The sequence below is a fragment of the Periplaneta americana genome, chromosome 14 (assembly GCF_040183065.1).
Source record: "Periplaneta americana isolate PAMFEO1 chromosome 14, P.americana_PAMFEO1_priV1, whole genome shotgun sequence".
In the NCBI taxonomy this organism is placed as follows: domain Eukaryota; kingdom Metazoa; phylum Arthropoda; class Insecta; order Blattodea; family Blattidae; genus Periplaneta; species Periplaneta americana.
In genome coordinates, this window is record NC_091130.1 from 54,682,574 (window position 1) to 54,698,105 (window position 15,532).

Sequence of the window (15,532 nt, forward strand, 5' to 3'; positions counted from 1 at the left end):
CACAAGTATTTACAGTCATTTCGCATTTTAACGCTCTTGCGAAAAATTACATATTCATCAATAGTTACTCTTTCAGGATGTAACTGAAGTCTACGTGATTGTATATTTTTTGTTTTGTTGTTGTTTACCTCTAAACCAATAGTTTTGGCTGCAAACTTGACTTCTTTATATGGTGCCTTTTAACTTACACCAATCATATTGATTTTATTACTAGGTCATCAGTAGGGGGCGGATGTTGATGTCCTAAAAATCTACTTAAAATTATCAATAAAATGCCCTTAAAATAATGGAAAAATGACATTTAAATATTATTCATCGTACTCGCACCACAACTTCTTAAAAATGAGTCACCTTGTTTCAATGACTGCCCTGCAAATGTCGGAGAGATGAGGCAACTTCCTGGAATTTGACTAAGATAAAAGAAAAGAGCATGCAAAAAAAATGGAAATTGTAAGAGAAAACTATAAATTTTAATGAGAGTTTACAATGTGTTTCAATCGGGGTGGTCCATGTCAGTGCCTTCATTCTCCGTCTCCTCCTCTTTCCGCTCTTCACCTTTTTTTTCCAGACCTTCCAGATGGGGAGTGTAAATGACAAAACAAATTGTGGGTGCAGCGTTCATTCATGCAATCTTTGTGTTAAAAGTACTGGCTACTGTAGTACATCTCTTCCGAACCATATTGGGGACACAACGTCCTATTGTCCAGGAAACGATGAAAGTTTCGTCCCTTCCAAACATAAATTCTAAAGACACGCTCGAACCAACAAAAGAACAGTAGCAGTCAAAGCTCTCACTTAAACTGCGCTGTTGTCAAGCATTTTATATTACTTTGTTGTGTGAGTTGAAGCCTTCAGTGAAGTGAGAGTAGAGTTTGTTCCAACTATAAAAGTCAAACTTTCACTGTTATTCACTTATTCAGTAGGTAATTACTAGTAGGGCTTACTACTGATCTGTTTGCTTAGAAAACGACTTAACAGGCCTATATGTAAAGAAGGAAGGAAAATGCATTCAGAATGATTTAAAAGTTCTTCGAAATATTAAAAATGACCAAAAAATGCCGAAAAAAATTAAAATTAACCTATTAGTTCAAAAACGTTAAAAAATGCAATATAAGAAATTAATTTTTTACGTTGATATTAACATAGAAAGGATTTCTATATTAATAGGCATCGCCCTAATGTGAAAATAAGATGACTTTTCATCAACGTCCGCCCCCTAGTCATCAGCATAAGGCATAATTTTTTTATTTGTATAAAATTGTATTCTTTACATCTGTACGGGTTTTGAATGAAGAATGAGCTTAACGGAAAAATGTTACAAGTTAGTTCCATTTTTGTGTTGCAGTTCAAAACCTGGAAGAGCGGAAGCTGCTAGTCTTGCTGAATCCAAAGAGTGGTCCAGGAAAGGCACGAGAAGTCTTCCAGCAGAGGGTGGTTCCAGTTCTCGCGGAAGCAGAAGTGGGATTTGATCTACACGTGACAAAACACGCCAACTATGCACGAGACTTTGTTCGCACAAAAGATATCTATCAGTGGCGGTGTATCGTTGTGGTAGGTGGTGACGGAATAGTTTTTGAGGTGGTAAATGGACTGTTTGAACGCGAAGACTGGCAGAAAGCCTTAAAAGAACTTTCTATTGGTGTGATTCCTTGCGGGTCAGGAAATGGGTTGGCCAAGACTATCAGTTACGCTATTGAGTAAGTATGTTTTTATGAACTTCATATTACAAGCTACAGCCTCCTGAGAGGAAATAGGTTGCTTTGAGGTGGTTGCGTTTGCTTTGTAAATTTTAATTAAACTGCTTAGTTTTCAGCACGAGCTTAAAAAATCAAAATATTTTTAGATAACTCTTAATTGAAGGGTTCAGAACCATAGTGGGCCAAGCGCCATTTACTAAAACTATAGAAAACAAGGGTTAAAATGAAGTTATTACCATAATTCAATGGAAACATATAACAAGTAATATAAAGTATACACATTAAAACTAAATGATATGCCAATCTTCATCAAACTATGGTATTCACTTAACTTTAACCCTTGCTTTCTCCGTTTTTAATAAATGGCGCTTGGCCCACTATGGCTCTGAACCATTCAATTGTTCTTTGTCCTCAAGCAAAGATTAAGTACTTGAAGATTAAGACCACTAGAAATATGCAGAGTTAATGTTATTTACTTGAAACATAATTATATCTTAAGAATCAAAACAACTTTAAATAGAAAGAAATCGCTACCGTACATGAATAGGAGTTTTATAATAATTAAATATGATAAATATGTAATGCAAGCCACAGACATAGTTCAAGTGGTAGGCGCGTTTGTCTCCTGATCCGGAGGTGCGGTCAGCCTGGGTTCGATTTCCTCTTGGTCTGATTACCTGGTTCCCAAGATTTTCCCAACCAAATATCATCTATCACCAATTCCAGCGACGCTAAATAACCTCGTAGTTGATACAGCGTCGTTAAATATTAATTCATTCCTAGTTTTCTATCCAAGAACAGATCCTTCACTGCAAACCCAGCATTCTCCAATGTTTCCTATTTTCCGCCTTCCTCTTAATCTCCGGTTACGATCCATACATCTTAATGTCGTCTATCATCTGATATCTTCTGCCCCGAAATTTTCTCCTTTCCTTCCAGTGCATCCTTCAGTAGCCAATTTCATCTTAGCCATTATCCAGCCAATTTCTTTTTCTCTTCCTGAGCAGTTGCAGCATTCTCCTTTCTTCACCCACTCTTTCTAGCACAGCTCCATTTCTTATTTTGTTCGTCAATTTCACATGTTCCATTTTTTTCCATATCCACATTTCAAGTGCTTCCAGTCGTTTTGTGATATTTTGAGCTTTAACGGTTATTGTGTTTAGAACAGTTCTGTTTTCCTACTGTTTTTGGACGTAATATATCCAATTATTTCTATTATCCTGGGATAACGATCCAGTAGAATAGGCGACCATTCAGATCTTGGGTTGTGCAGAGTAGCGTTGTGCATTAAGATGCGTACACACACAGTGAACGAACAACGAACGAATGATGAAGCAAAACTTCGTTGTTCGTTCGCTGTTCGGAGCAACATACAAATCATAAGCAAATGGTCAGAGAATATTCGCGTTCGCGATTATCTGCAGTAATAGCAGACGAAGATATAATTATAGCAAGTGTAGCCGTTATTATTATAGGCAGTTTAACAAAAAACAAGTTTGAAAAACAAACGGTGACGGTGGCAGATGCCACTCTACGAAAGTCGCAATCGATATAGAGGCACTGATTTGCTTCATGATTTACGTCGAATTGAATCGGGACAGTTTCACAACTTCTGTCGTATTTCAGAAACAAACTTCGAAATATTACTGTGCAAAATATGGCCATGAAATTTTCTGCATCCTACATACATCAATAAATTTGATGACAGCTTCTTCAGTCCACTCGAGTTTCGACATCCTGTTGGTGAAATTAAACTAACCGCTGCGTTCTGCTACGAACCGCAAACAAGTGGCAAATCCCGTCCACAACGAATACCAACTTCCTTTGATGTACCGACAAGCGACGGATCACTACCGAAGGCAAACCAAACGTTCGGTTTGCTTTGCTGCGTCGTCCACACGTTCCGATTTCAATCAGCGAATGCATTCATTTGTCGTTCGTTGTTCATTCGCTACGTGTTTACGTACCTTTACAGGCGCTATGTTCGGTTCATATTTGTCGAGTATGGCGAAGTTCGATATTCGCCGATGTTCACTCTGCAGGAGGAGACCTGTCGTGTTTGTTTCACCTTGTTATAAAAATATTCCCTCCCCTCCCCTCCCCTCCACTCTCACCCCTTCATGTTTTAACTGCTTAAGGATTTTAACACAGATCTTGCTATTAGTGTTTCATATGAAATAAGACAAAGTTTTTAATGTCTTGGTTGCCTCTCATGTTCGAACATTGCAGGACACTAATATAGAGAGAGCCATTGAAGTGCGAACCAGTGCGCGAAGTTTGTACTATGGCATCGGCGCGCAGCTGTTGTTGCCATGTATCTCATAGAGGGGCAGTGATGTAACCATACTTACACAGTTTCCTTAATATAAATCAGGGAGTCGAAGCGCCTGCACTGCGCGCTCTCAAGAATCCACACAACATTACCATAAGAACGATAATTGTACTTCATTTTGCTGAAAAGTCAACCTTGTTGGATTTGTATTGCTTGTGGTATGAGCATGCAATGCAGGCGTTTTGACATTCCTGATATAAATGCAGTTAAAATGTTCGTATACTCATACATACATGAATACGATCTTGTCCTCCCCCTTTTTGAGAATTCATTGACAGCAAGCGTGGTTTTTCCTTTTTTCAACAGTAGGCCTACTCCTGCCACAACTCATACAGCCATTTCGATGACAGAAATAATTAATTAAGAGTGTATTCAATCTACAAGAACAGACTTATTAGTAGAGATTTGTGGTCTCCTGACCTAATCCCCTGTAATAACTTTTATCTCTGGGGTAGATTTTAAATGTCGTTTCCAAGACAGTTCCTATACACCCTGGAAGAACAAACTTAATATCCGTTAGGTGATTACCACAATTTCTCAACGAGAACTACAGTGAGTGATGAATAGTTCCTGGAAGAGACGTACGAAGAACGAAGGGCAGGGGCGGCTATTCAGGTGAAGTAGGTGAAGTGTCACTTCACCTATTTACATGTAAAACACAAACTTATTTCGTATTAATAATTAATTCTAGCTATTACCGGTACCGTATTTCTATAATAAAAAAGTTTTATTTTCCGTCTTTTTGAACAGTGTTTAGTTGTATAAATAGTACCTGTAACTGTCCGCTGAATAGAATAATTTCAACTGTTACTAGCACCGAGCGGTGGCTATTGAAACTTACAATACTGTAGAGGTGAAATTATTTGGGTTCCCATTCTCATACAGCACTTGGTTTCCATGGTAACGTGACGTCACGCACTGAAGAAAGATTGTATGAGTGAAGTGCGTTTCTGAGTCTTTCAGTTACAGAGAACTGTCAGACTTCCTGTAGGTGGAGTAACCAGTTTGCAGATCTAACGGTACTAATAATAGAGAAGGGTTGAAGCTGGTCTCCAAGGCTGGGGGCTGTTGTTTAAGGGCTGTGAAATTTTACAGTATGTATTACCTGACTCGAGAATAGTATTATTATTCCTTGTGTCCAAGCTGCCACCCCTGCAGCGGTAAATTAGCTGGCTCTATGTTATTTTATCAGGATACACGCCACATACATTCGCAATATTTAAAAGTTATTTTTTGCAGCGTGTATTATTAATCTTCTCATGAGCTCATGAGCTTGCCAGTTTTATTCCAGATTATGTATTTGAAATTTTAACGCGTGCGTAAATGTACACATGTAATTTAATGGTGTGTACGTATATATTAACTTATTTTATTTGATGTATTTAGATTGTATTATTGATAACTGTATATAGTATATTAATCCTAAATCATAGTGTATATTATATATTTAATTACTATAGTGCTATTATACAAATACTTAGGTATAAATACACAGAAAATATTGATGAATGCGAAATATGTATCCTGAAAATGACACGGTTTATAATTTATTAGAAATGCCGTTTTGTAGACTTATATATGAGGATAAAAAAAAAGTTTTAAATTCTGGATGACCTACAGTTCCACTTGTTCTTTGTTTTAAAACGTGTTAAGAAAATAGAGAAGTTGTATAAAATAACTTTAAAAAAAATTCTTCTGATGGAAGAAGCTTTTCTGTTTGAAAATATTGAAAATTTCACTCGGAATGCTACATCACTAAAAGATAGGAGGATTGACTTGTTATGCAAAAAATTGGGTGAGTCCTGAAATAAATTAATTTTCTTGTTTGCATATGTTCTAGAACTAGTAAAATTGTACGTAGTTTACGAATAGTAGGCCCACTTATTACATGGGTAAAACTGTTCATTTATTTGGTATGTGAACAGCACTTCACCTATTTTTTATGGCGAGTCACTACTGACGAAGGCAGCCAGTTTCAGCACCTCCTGTCATTGGTATGTGATTTTTTGACTGCACTTTTATTCCATAAATTGTTGAGGAAACTGTGGGCTTATATGAATAGTTACATCACTGTAACTCGACAATACTCACACATGGCAACAAGCACCAAACACGCAGCACACACACTTCATGCTGGTTCCCACTCCAATAGCTTACATTACCCTGTATCAACCACTCAGTTAGTTAGCTTCGATGGCATTGATGATAGTGAGATGGTATTTGGCGAGATGATTCCCAGAATTCACCATGGATTACTTGACATTCGCCTTACGATTGGGGAAAACCTCGGAAAAAAACCAACCAGCTAATCAGCCCAAGTGGAATCGAACCCACATTCGCTTTCAATCAAGAGTTGGCATCCAAAGAACTTTGGTTCGATATCCAGATATCCAGAAATGATACTGCAGATAGAGTTCACAATCTTCCAAGGATTTGGGAACATATTGTTGACATGGCAGAGGACTATATTTGACTTATATAATGTCAAAAGTAACCAAAATAAATTTAGTGTGTAACAGTAATTATGTTGTCATTACTTTTCGAATGCCCTAGTATAATAATAAAAATGTCCGGAAAAAATTGTCCGTTGAATCGAGGGTTTACTTATTTCTGTACAGTATGATTTGTTGTAATGTTGAAGTACTTGTTCTGCTTAAATACTGGTATGTACAATGCATAACAGTACTGTGGCGAAAAATATTTAAAATTTTATTTTAGAAAAGTTAACTAAATTGAGCTAATTGGTGGTTTATGCCCCATTTCTAGAGGAAAACATCTCTTCTCTAATGATCAACAACTCAACAAAAATCCTTTTATGTTAAAAATAGGGAGGGAAACACTTTTCATTTTTACTTTATTTTATTTTATTTTCTAATTTTTTAGGATGCTCCATTATTTTTTGTGTATTTATAGTTAACACCTGGCAATTACATAATATTACATCTCTGTCATAATGGGATGTTTGTATTTTTCAGAGAGCCATTTGACCAGAATCCGATTCTTATCTCTACACTGGCTGTGATCAAATGTAGGTCTGCACCGATGGATTTAGTTCGAGTGGAAACAAAATCTCAGGTACAGCATCTATTTTAATTTGTAAGCGAGGAGAACATTCCACTGGAAATTTAGAATTGCAAAAGTGCGTTATTTGGACACTTCATTTGCACATTAATATTAAAAACGCGAAATACGTGGTGTCATTTACATTATAGTTATTCATAAACTACAATAAATTATTAAAATCTTGACATGGAGTATAATAATAATATGACTTCTAATTTTATATTTGGTAGCTTTAATCCTACTAATATCCCGCCAAATTCCATTTACTGGTCAGTCATTTACCTGCCATAGTAGTAGATTCGACATCGCAGTTTTTACAGCAAATACATTTTTCTTTTATTTCTTTGGAGATGTCTTGGAACAAAATATACACGTATTGTTGCAGAATGAATTAGTTTTAATCAATTAATTGTTATCATTACATGACCTTTTGTGAAAGAACACTAGTTTAGATATAATTTAGAATCAACAGTTGTAGCACAAAAGATTTTTGTTTTGAGTTGAAATATTTATATTTGTATTCATTGAATGCAAAGTAAACATATTTCTCATTACAGTACTACCACTTCGCAGAAAGGATCTTAAAATAATTATATATATATATATATATGTATATATATATGTATGTGTATATATATGTATATATATGTATATATATATATGTATATATATATATATATATATATATATATATATATATCTCTGGATCGTAAGCATAAAGATTCTTGAAATAGAAAATTCCATTATAACCTGTGAGCCAAAATGTGTCTCTATATCTTTATGGGATTAAGATTTTATCAGTTTTATCTACTCTGCTGGTAAAATATACTACAATCTGTAAACAGATAAAGTACCAGTAGATAAACTTTCCAATCTGTTTACTATTTCTTTATCAGTTGCACCTGCACTGCAGTGTGAAATTTGATAGATGATAAGAATTCAGACATAAATGGTCCTACCTATACTGACCTTTGTCTTAAAAATGTCAAATTTGAGAGAATTAAAAAGGTTATCAATTTAAGTATGGCAACAGTTACCATATCACGTGAATGTAATTATTAAAAATATTTTGAATTTAAAGAATTTGCCGTGAGTTTTTGTTTTCATAATGCTCTCTCAAATGAAATTAAACTTCACGTCCGCTATAATTGCCATGTTAAATATCTGACAATTCTAAGGTAAAGGTAGAGTCCATATAACGTGAAGACATATGGATGTGGAATATATGCTACAGGTCGTCATAATTAAGACTGTAGATGAATGAATATAATTACCCAAATAGCTTTCCAGTCAGCGTATTAATAGAATGAGGGTTTTGTGAGCTCTATAATTGCCACTACCTGAAATATAAATTACGGACTTCCTGTTTTCAGACATTAGCTTTGCTGTCCCGTTGTGATTTTCAGCTAATTATATTTTAGATCAGATCTGAATGATGATCCTCTGAAGTTTATTTTGTGAATGAAATACAAACAGAAAAACATATGAAAAACATCTATAAATATGATACATTCTAGTGCATCTACTTTCAAAGATAGAACATTTTTCAAATATGATTTTTTTTTTATGAAGGGATCAAATTAGCAGCGTCCGAAGGGTTGTTTGTGTGTCACGTAATACAACACAACCGATCTTTCATAACCATGAATTTTATTGTACTGCTTGCTTCTAAACCTAGCCAATGTGGTTTTAAACGTAATTTACATGTGTTCTTAACAAAATGTTGACAGTTGTACTAAATGTTTTCGAAATAGAAACTAATCAATCTTCTTAATGTATCCAGCTGTTTGCTGACAACATAAAGTCCACTATAGTCCACTGTAGTCTATTCAGTTGTTTTTCACTTGAAATGAGGGGTATTTTGATCGATGTTCATTATAGATGCCTGTTGCTAGTAGCCAGAGTTGGGGTGTAGTCAATATATACTGCAGGGCTGTGTCTTCTGCAACTGGTATTGATGATTTTAATTTACTTCTTTTGTGGTTTATGGATAGACAATATAGAAGAATGTGTTCCAGATCTCGTGGGTACTCACCTTGTCGTGGTGAGGGGGCTTAAACTTGTTGTTTAAGCTAACAAGTAACAAAGAGGTACCCACATAAGCTTCATTAACACCAACGCAGTCCCACTATATTTTTGACTGCTTATGATTCATGGAGTCCCTCAGCGTAAAATTCTCTAGAGGTAAAATAGTCCCTCAATCGGATCTCCGGGTAGGGACTGCACTGAGAGATGCCAAGAATCGTACTGAAGTCTTATTTGGAACACCAGAAGTCATACCGTCCAGTCAATCAGAGCCAAGTTTAATATTGAAAAGAACCATATAATGAGACAAAGGCAAATATAATACCAAAAGGATTGAAGTATGAGAAAGAAACTAATTTAAATTTAAAATATTTCATTTTTGTAATTTAAAACTCGTATTGACACCACAGATATCAACCATTTCTCTCTTTAATTAGCTGGATTAACTATTTAGTTTTTATAACACTTATAGCCTATTTCATCATGGTTAAGAGAGTTAAAAGTAGACAGATGATGTCTCATCCTGAACTTTTCTCATTACAGTTCGTATTTTCCTTCCTTTCTGTGGGCTGGGGTCTCCTCTCGGATATTGATATTGAATCTGAGAGACTGCGGGCCATTGGTGGGCAAAGGTTCACAGTATGGAGCGTTGCAAGACTTATAGGTGAGTAAATTGATGCCTTTGTTTTGAAATGGGCATGCAACTAACCCTTTTCAAAGCAACTGAGTAAGTAAGGTTTCGTAACTTTCTTATGATCATTATTATATTCATGATATAAACTACACAAATTATAGACTGTACACATATTTATGTAGGTTAAAGAGCGATAGTCACTATTAAAATGTAATCACCAGCACTGATTTAAAAGAAAAAGAATCAAAAGACACAAAACCAAATAAACATGAATTCGCCTGCACTGAAATTCATTCCAAATGCAAATCCAAATTATTAGTAAATTGGAAGTTACTGTCAAAATATAGCTGCTATAAGGCAAAAGCAGCAAGTGAAGCACTAAAAATTTCCCTAAACAGTAAACAACAAATGGCGTCGGCTATCATCAGATCATCTTAGAACTGTAATATTAGTGAACATGAGAAGAATATTTTCTACGTGTACACAATGTAAAACATTCGCAACAGAAAGAGTTCAATATAGAAGATTTTCATGAACATGATTTAGAAGGAACACGAATAAGCAGCAGCAGAAACAATTAAAAGCCAACTCATATAGACACCTTTTGTGTTATCATTTCGTCCGCATTGTTTGAATATATAAAATATTTTTATTGTATACTGTACTTTATACATTCCAACATATCTAATGTTTTTATGCGGTATACTGCTCCTACAATGTTGAATGAAATCAAAATACGTAAGCCGATCCTTCACTAAGAGTTCAAATTCTGTGACTGTAAAGCTACATTTACAACGTAAACGTATATGTTTAAAAGTTTGGTGTACCAGTAATCAGAAAGATAATAAAGAAAATTTCATCTTGCAGAATAAGAAACGTGTACATAATGACTAGCCAGCTCTATTTGTTATCGAGTAATGTTGTTGATTTGTCAATTTGTGTGTTGTTACAGGCAATAGTTATTATTCTCCATCACGGAGTTTGAGTACTAACTGGTATTGCAAGCTGGTTTTGCAATATTACTCGGTTTCTTATACACCTATTTTAAAAACAGAAAACACACATAAAAATGCAATGTTAGATTTATTCTGTACTTCGATAGAATTCTGGATCTTCTCTTAATGCGTCATCCCTGAATTATATATTTTCCACAAACTTGAAATAAATACTCTGAAGCTACAAATCTTCTACTTGTACGTAGTTATCTCTTAAATCTGTGTAAATGGTTCCAGTTAATGGAGTTCATAATTGTGGAATAATAGTTAGCATGTCTGACGTGAAACTAGCAGGCCCAGATTCAAATCCTGGTTGGGACAAATTACTTGGTTGAGGTTTCTTTCTGGAGTTTTCCCTCAACACATAAGAACAAATGCTGGGTAACTTACGGTGTTGGATCCTGGATTCATTTCATTACCACCTTCATCTCAGTTAGATGCTAGATAATCATAGCATTTGATAAAGCGACATAAAATAACCAACTAAAAAAACAGTTAATGGAATGGTTCAAGCTGTCATGTCATGGTTCTGTTACGTTTAATGCTACATTCACTATACAGATTTTTAACTAAACACAATGTACTGAAGGATCAGTCACACGTAGCAGACATTTATTCAACATTCTATCCAACAGTGATGCATTGTTACCAGCCAGCCAAGATCGGCCAGTGGTAAAACACCTCGTAGAAAAATACTGCGTATTATACTCTTGCAGAAGTGAAACAAGATCTCTGTATCTATGTTTACAGGATTGATGGTATGAGAATGTTTGCAGAACTCATAATATGCGAATGTTTACAGAACTAATGACATCTGAATGTTTACAGGAATGACAGTATCTGAACTTTTACAGGACTGACAGTATCTGAACTTTTACAGGACGATAGTATCAGAATGTTTACAGGACTGAGGGCATTTGAATGTTTACAGAACTGATAGTAGATACCTGAATGTTTACAGGACTGATGGTACCTGAATGTTTATAGAACTGATGGTACCTGAATGTTTATAGAACTGATAGTAGGTACCTGAATGTTTACAGGACTGATGGTACCTGAATGTTTATAGAACTGATGGTACCTGAATGTTTACAGGACTGATGATACTTGAATGTTTATAGGACTGATGGTACTTGAATGTTCACGGAACTGATGGTACTTGAATATTTACAGATCTGATGGTACCTGAATATTTACAGGACTGATAGTACCTGAATGTTCATAGAACTGATGGTACTTGAATGTTCACGGAATTGATGGTACTTGAATATTTACAGATCTGATGGTACTTGAATATTTACAGGACTGATGGTATTTGAATGTTCACAGAACTGATGATACTTGAATATTTACAGGTCTAATGGTACCTGAATATGTACAGGACTTATGGTACCTGAATGTTCACAAAACTGATGGTACCTGAATATTTACAGAACTTATAGTACCTGAATGTTTACAGGACTGATATCTTAATGTTTCTATAAATATTGATGATATCACAATGTGTAAAGCTGGATGTTTAAAGGACTGATAACATCTGAATGTTTATAGGATTGATTACATACTGATGAGGTGCGATGTTTACAGGACTGAGAACATACCGTGGCAAGCTGTGGTATCTGCCTGTGTCAGGGTGTAAGGCACAATCTCCAAGAAATTATGTCGGTGGACTGACACGCAGTGCCAGTCATTGTGCTGATACAGGCAGCAAACCACCTGACATATTTCCAGCAACCTCGTACACTCCAGTGCATCCTAGCCGCAGCTACCATGACAGCATCAATTCTCGTTACCGTCCCTTTCAAGTAAGTTTGTAGGTAACCAGATGGGATGTCAGATACAGCAATATTGTTTCATCCTCCCCCTTATTCTCCTCTTCGTATTGCTTTTCATCAGCATCGCCATTATTAACACCATTGTTGTCATCATCTTTGCCTTTATCGTCATCATCCTTGGTTGAGGTCCCTCGTTAACATCTTTATTGCCTTATTGTCGTTGGTTGAGGTCCCTCATCAACATCATTATTGTCACCATTGCTGTGATCATTGTCATCTTCTCTCGTTATCACCGACATTGTTATCTTCATTGTCTCTATCATCAGCAACATTACCACAATCAATGTTGTCTCCACAAAAGCTCTACAGAGGAAAGTCTAATGGTAGGATGTTTGCCAGGAGACTCAAAAAGAGATGACTGGATGATGTGGTCGAGGATAGAAGAAAACTGAAAATACACTGCCGAGCAAAAAAACCGCAACACTTGAATAAATTTGAAATATCAAACTATAATACAAATTATAACATTACTGTGTGCTTCTACGGACCTGTTTGTCATAAGCAAGTATTAATTCATGTTTTGGAAAGGAAAGTATACTCATTGGGTGGTTTATGACACCCTTTTTTTACCACTTCCAGTCCCTTACTCTATATTTATTGCTGTGCCATTAAAATTTACAACCCTTAACACAAGCAGCCAAAACAAAGCTACAACACTATTGTTTTCTTTTTATGCTTATAATGGAATTCTGTGATATTGAACTCAGTTTTAAACAATATTTACGAGAGTTAAGATGCTGTTAAGCCCCGAGAACACCACTAGAGTAGTCGCGTTGGTAGAGGATGACCACAGCTTAAGTTATGTGACTCAGGTGTTGCATACATGGCCCCGTAGCTCTTGAAGAGTATCTGAAGCATGGTGACGGACATTCCTTCCTAAAATATCCCACAGATGATCAATTGGGTTAAGATCCAGACTACGTGATGGCCATTGCATGAGTTGGATCCCTACTTCATTGAGGTACTGGAGGACATATCGTGCCACAAGAGGACGTGTACTGTCTTCCAAGAGCACGAAATTGTCACCAATAAATGATGCAAAAGAAAGAACACGTTCCCCAAGGATTTCTTTCATGTAGCGATGGGCAGTAAGAAACTCTCCCTCCATAAAGACAAGGTCCATTTGTAGAGTAAAACTGATGCCTGCCCACACTATCACTGAACGGCTATGAAATGCTGTCCTTGATGAAAATTTGCATGGAGAATACCTTTCTCCAGTCCTCTTCAACACTTTTTCTCTTCCATCTGGGAATCTGAGGCAGAATTGGGTCTCATCAGAGAACAAAACTGTTCTCCACTGTTCCTCAGCACATTCCTGATCTTCCTTTGCAAACTGTAAGCGAGTTTGACGATGTTGTTTTGTAAGTTCTGAGCCAGGAGCAGGTCTTCTGGAGATCAGGCCAGCATCATGTAACTTCCTCCTCATAGTACACTCACAGACATTCACACTTCGCACTTTTTCTAGTCAATTTCTGGCTTAGACTGCAGTGGTGCTGTGGTTACGCAGCACTTCAAGGCGCAAGAACTGGTCATCTATTGCAAGAAGTTAATCTTTTCTTACCATATCCCGGTCTTCGAGAATATGAACGAAGTTCCCTGTACCTCTGCACTGTATGTGAAACCGTCAACAGAGTTGTATGCAATACCTGAGCCACATAACGTAAGATGCGGCCATCCTCTATCAACGCCACTGCTCTAGCAGCTTTCATGGGTTTTAACGGCATCTTAACTCTCTTAAACGTTGTTTAAAACTCAGTTCAATATCACAGAATTCCATTATAAGCAAAAAAAAAGAAAACAAAAATGTTGTAAATTTGTTTTAGCTGCTTGTGTTTAGGATTGTAAATTTTAATGTCACAGCAATAAATACAGACTAAGGGACAGGAAGTAGCAAAGATGGTTCATAAACCACCCAATGGGTAAACTTTTCTTCCAAAAACATGAATTAACACTTGCCGAACACAAAGAGGTCCATAGAAGCACACAGTAATGCTATAATTTGTATTACGGTTTGATATTTCAAATTTATTCAAGTGTTGCGTTTTTTTTTTTTTTTTTGCTCGGCAGTGTAAAAGGATGAAGGATGAAATTAAGTGGCACATATAATGGTGAAAGAGTTTCAGGAATGACGAAACTAATGCCACTATCTATTGATAAGATAAAAAGAATATTTAAAAAAATTTCTCCTATTTTTAGCCTTTTTTTTCTCATGTTCTCCTTCTTATACTATTCATACGCTTGATGTAATAGAGAAAAAATATCCTAAAGATAAATTTACTCTCGGGTAGATGGATGAATGGGTAATAACACTAGCAGCAAGTAACACTAGAAGAAGTAGTGCTAGTACCAGTAGCAATAATAGTAGCAGTATTGGCAGTAGTAGTGGTAATGTAACTTTTCGCTGTATTTTGTGTAGGGAGCAGACTGTGATGAAGATCCTGTTGCTGATTCATTAAGTTTGGAGACATCTTTGGGACATGCACTAGAGGAACTGACAGATGGAGATGACTCTGGGCGTCCCAGACTTGATTCCTATTACTCTGCTGCTTCCCGGCGCTCTACGTATTTCTCCACAGCAGGTTCAGAATATCGGTCTGTGGCTGACAATGGCTCTTACATGGGTGGGCAGGGGGGTGGAGACATACAACCACGGAGACCTAACAGCAATGTGCGCATGTATGGTCCTCCCTCACAACTACCTGCTCTCACTCAACCCGTCCCTGATCACTGGAGCTCTATTGAAGGTAATAAATTACAACAAAGACATCTTTTCAGTTTAATTTACAGGGTTATTCATAAGTCCATGAAACATTAAAAAAATTCGTAACTACTAAACTACACAACGAATAACAAATTACTTTACACTAGAATAAAGAGAAACTCTCCAAGTTTTGTTATATACCTCATAGATGCTCAATGTTTCCACCTTTGCTAATACGGCATACATCCAT

The 15,532-nt window shown here is 36.2% G+C and overlaps 1 protein-coding gene across 1 annotated transcript in view; it reads left to right on the forward strand.

The window, feature by feature from the left end:
* LOC138713300 (sphingosine kinase 1-like) overlaps positions 1 to 15,532 on the forward strand; it is a 193,170-nt gene that overhangs the window by 153,183 nt on the left and 24,455 nt on the right. Inside the window, exons 2-6 of the mRNA XM_069845286.1 lie at positions 1,346 to 1,697; positions 7,005 to 7,104; positions 9,661 to 9,781; positions 12,334 to 12,551; positions 14,998 to 15,325. Coding sequence (XP_069701387.1) covers positions 1,346 to 1,697; positions 7,005 to 7,104; positions 9,661 to 9,781; positions 12,334 to 12,551; positions 14,998 to 15,325 — 1,119 coding nt within the window. The remainder of the gene's footprint in view (positions 1 to 1,345; positions 1,698 to 7,004; positions 7,105 to 9,660; positions 9,782 to 12,333; positions 12,552 to 14,997; positions 15,326 to 15,532) is intronic.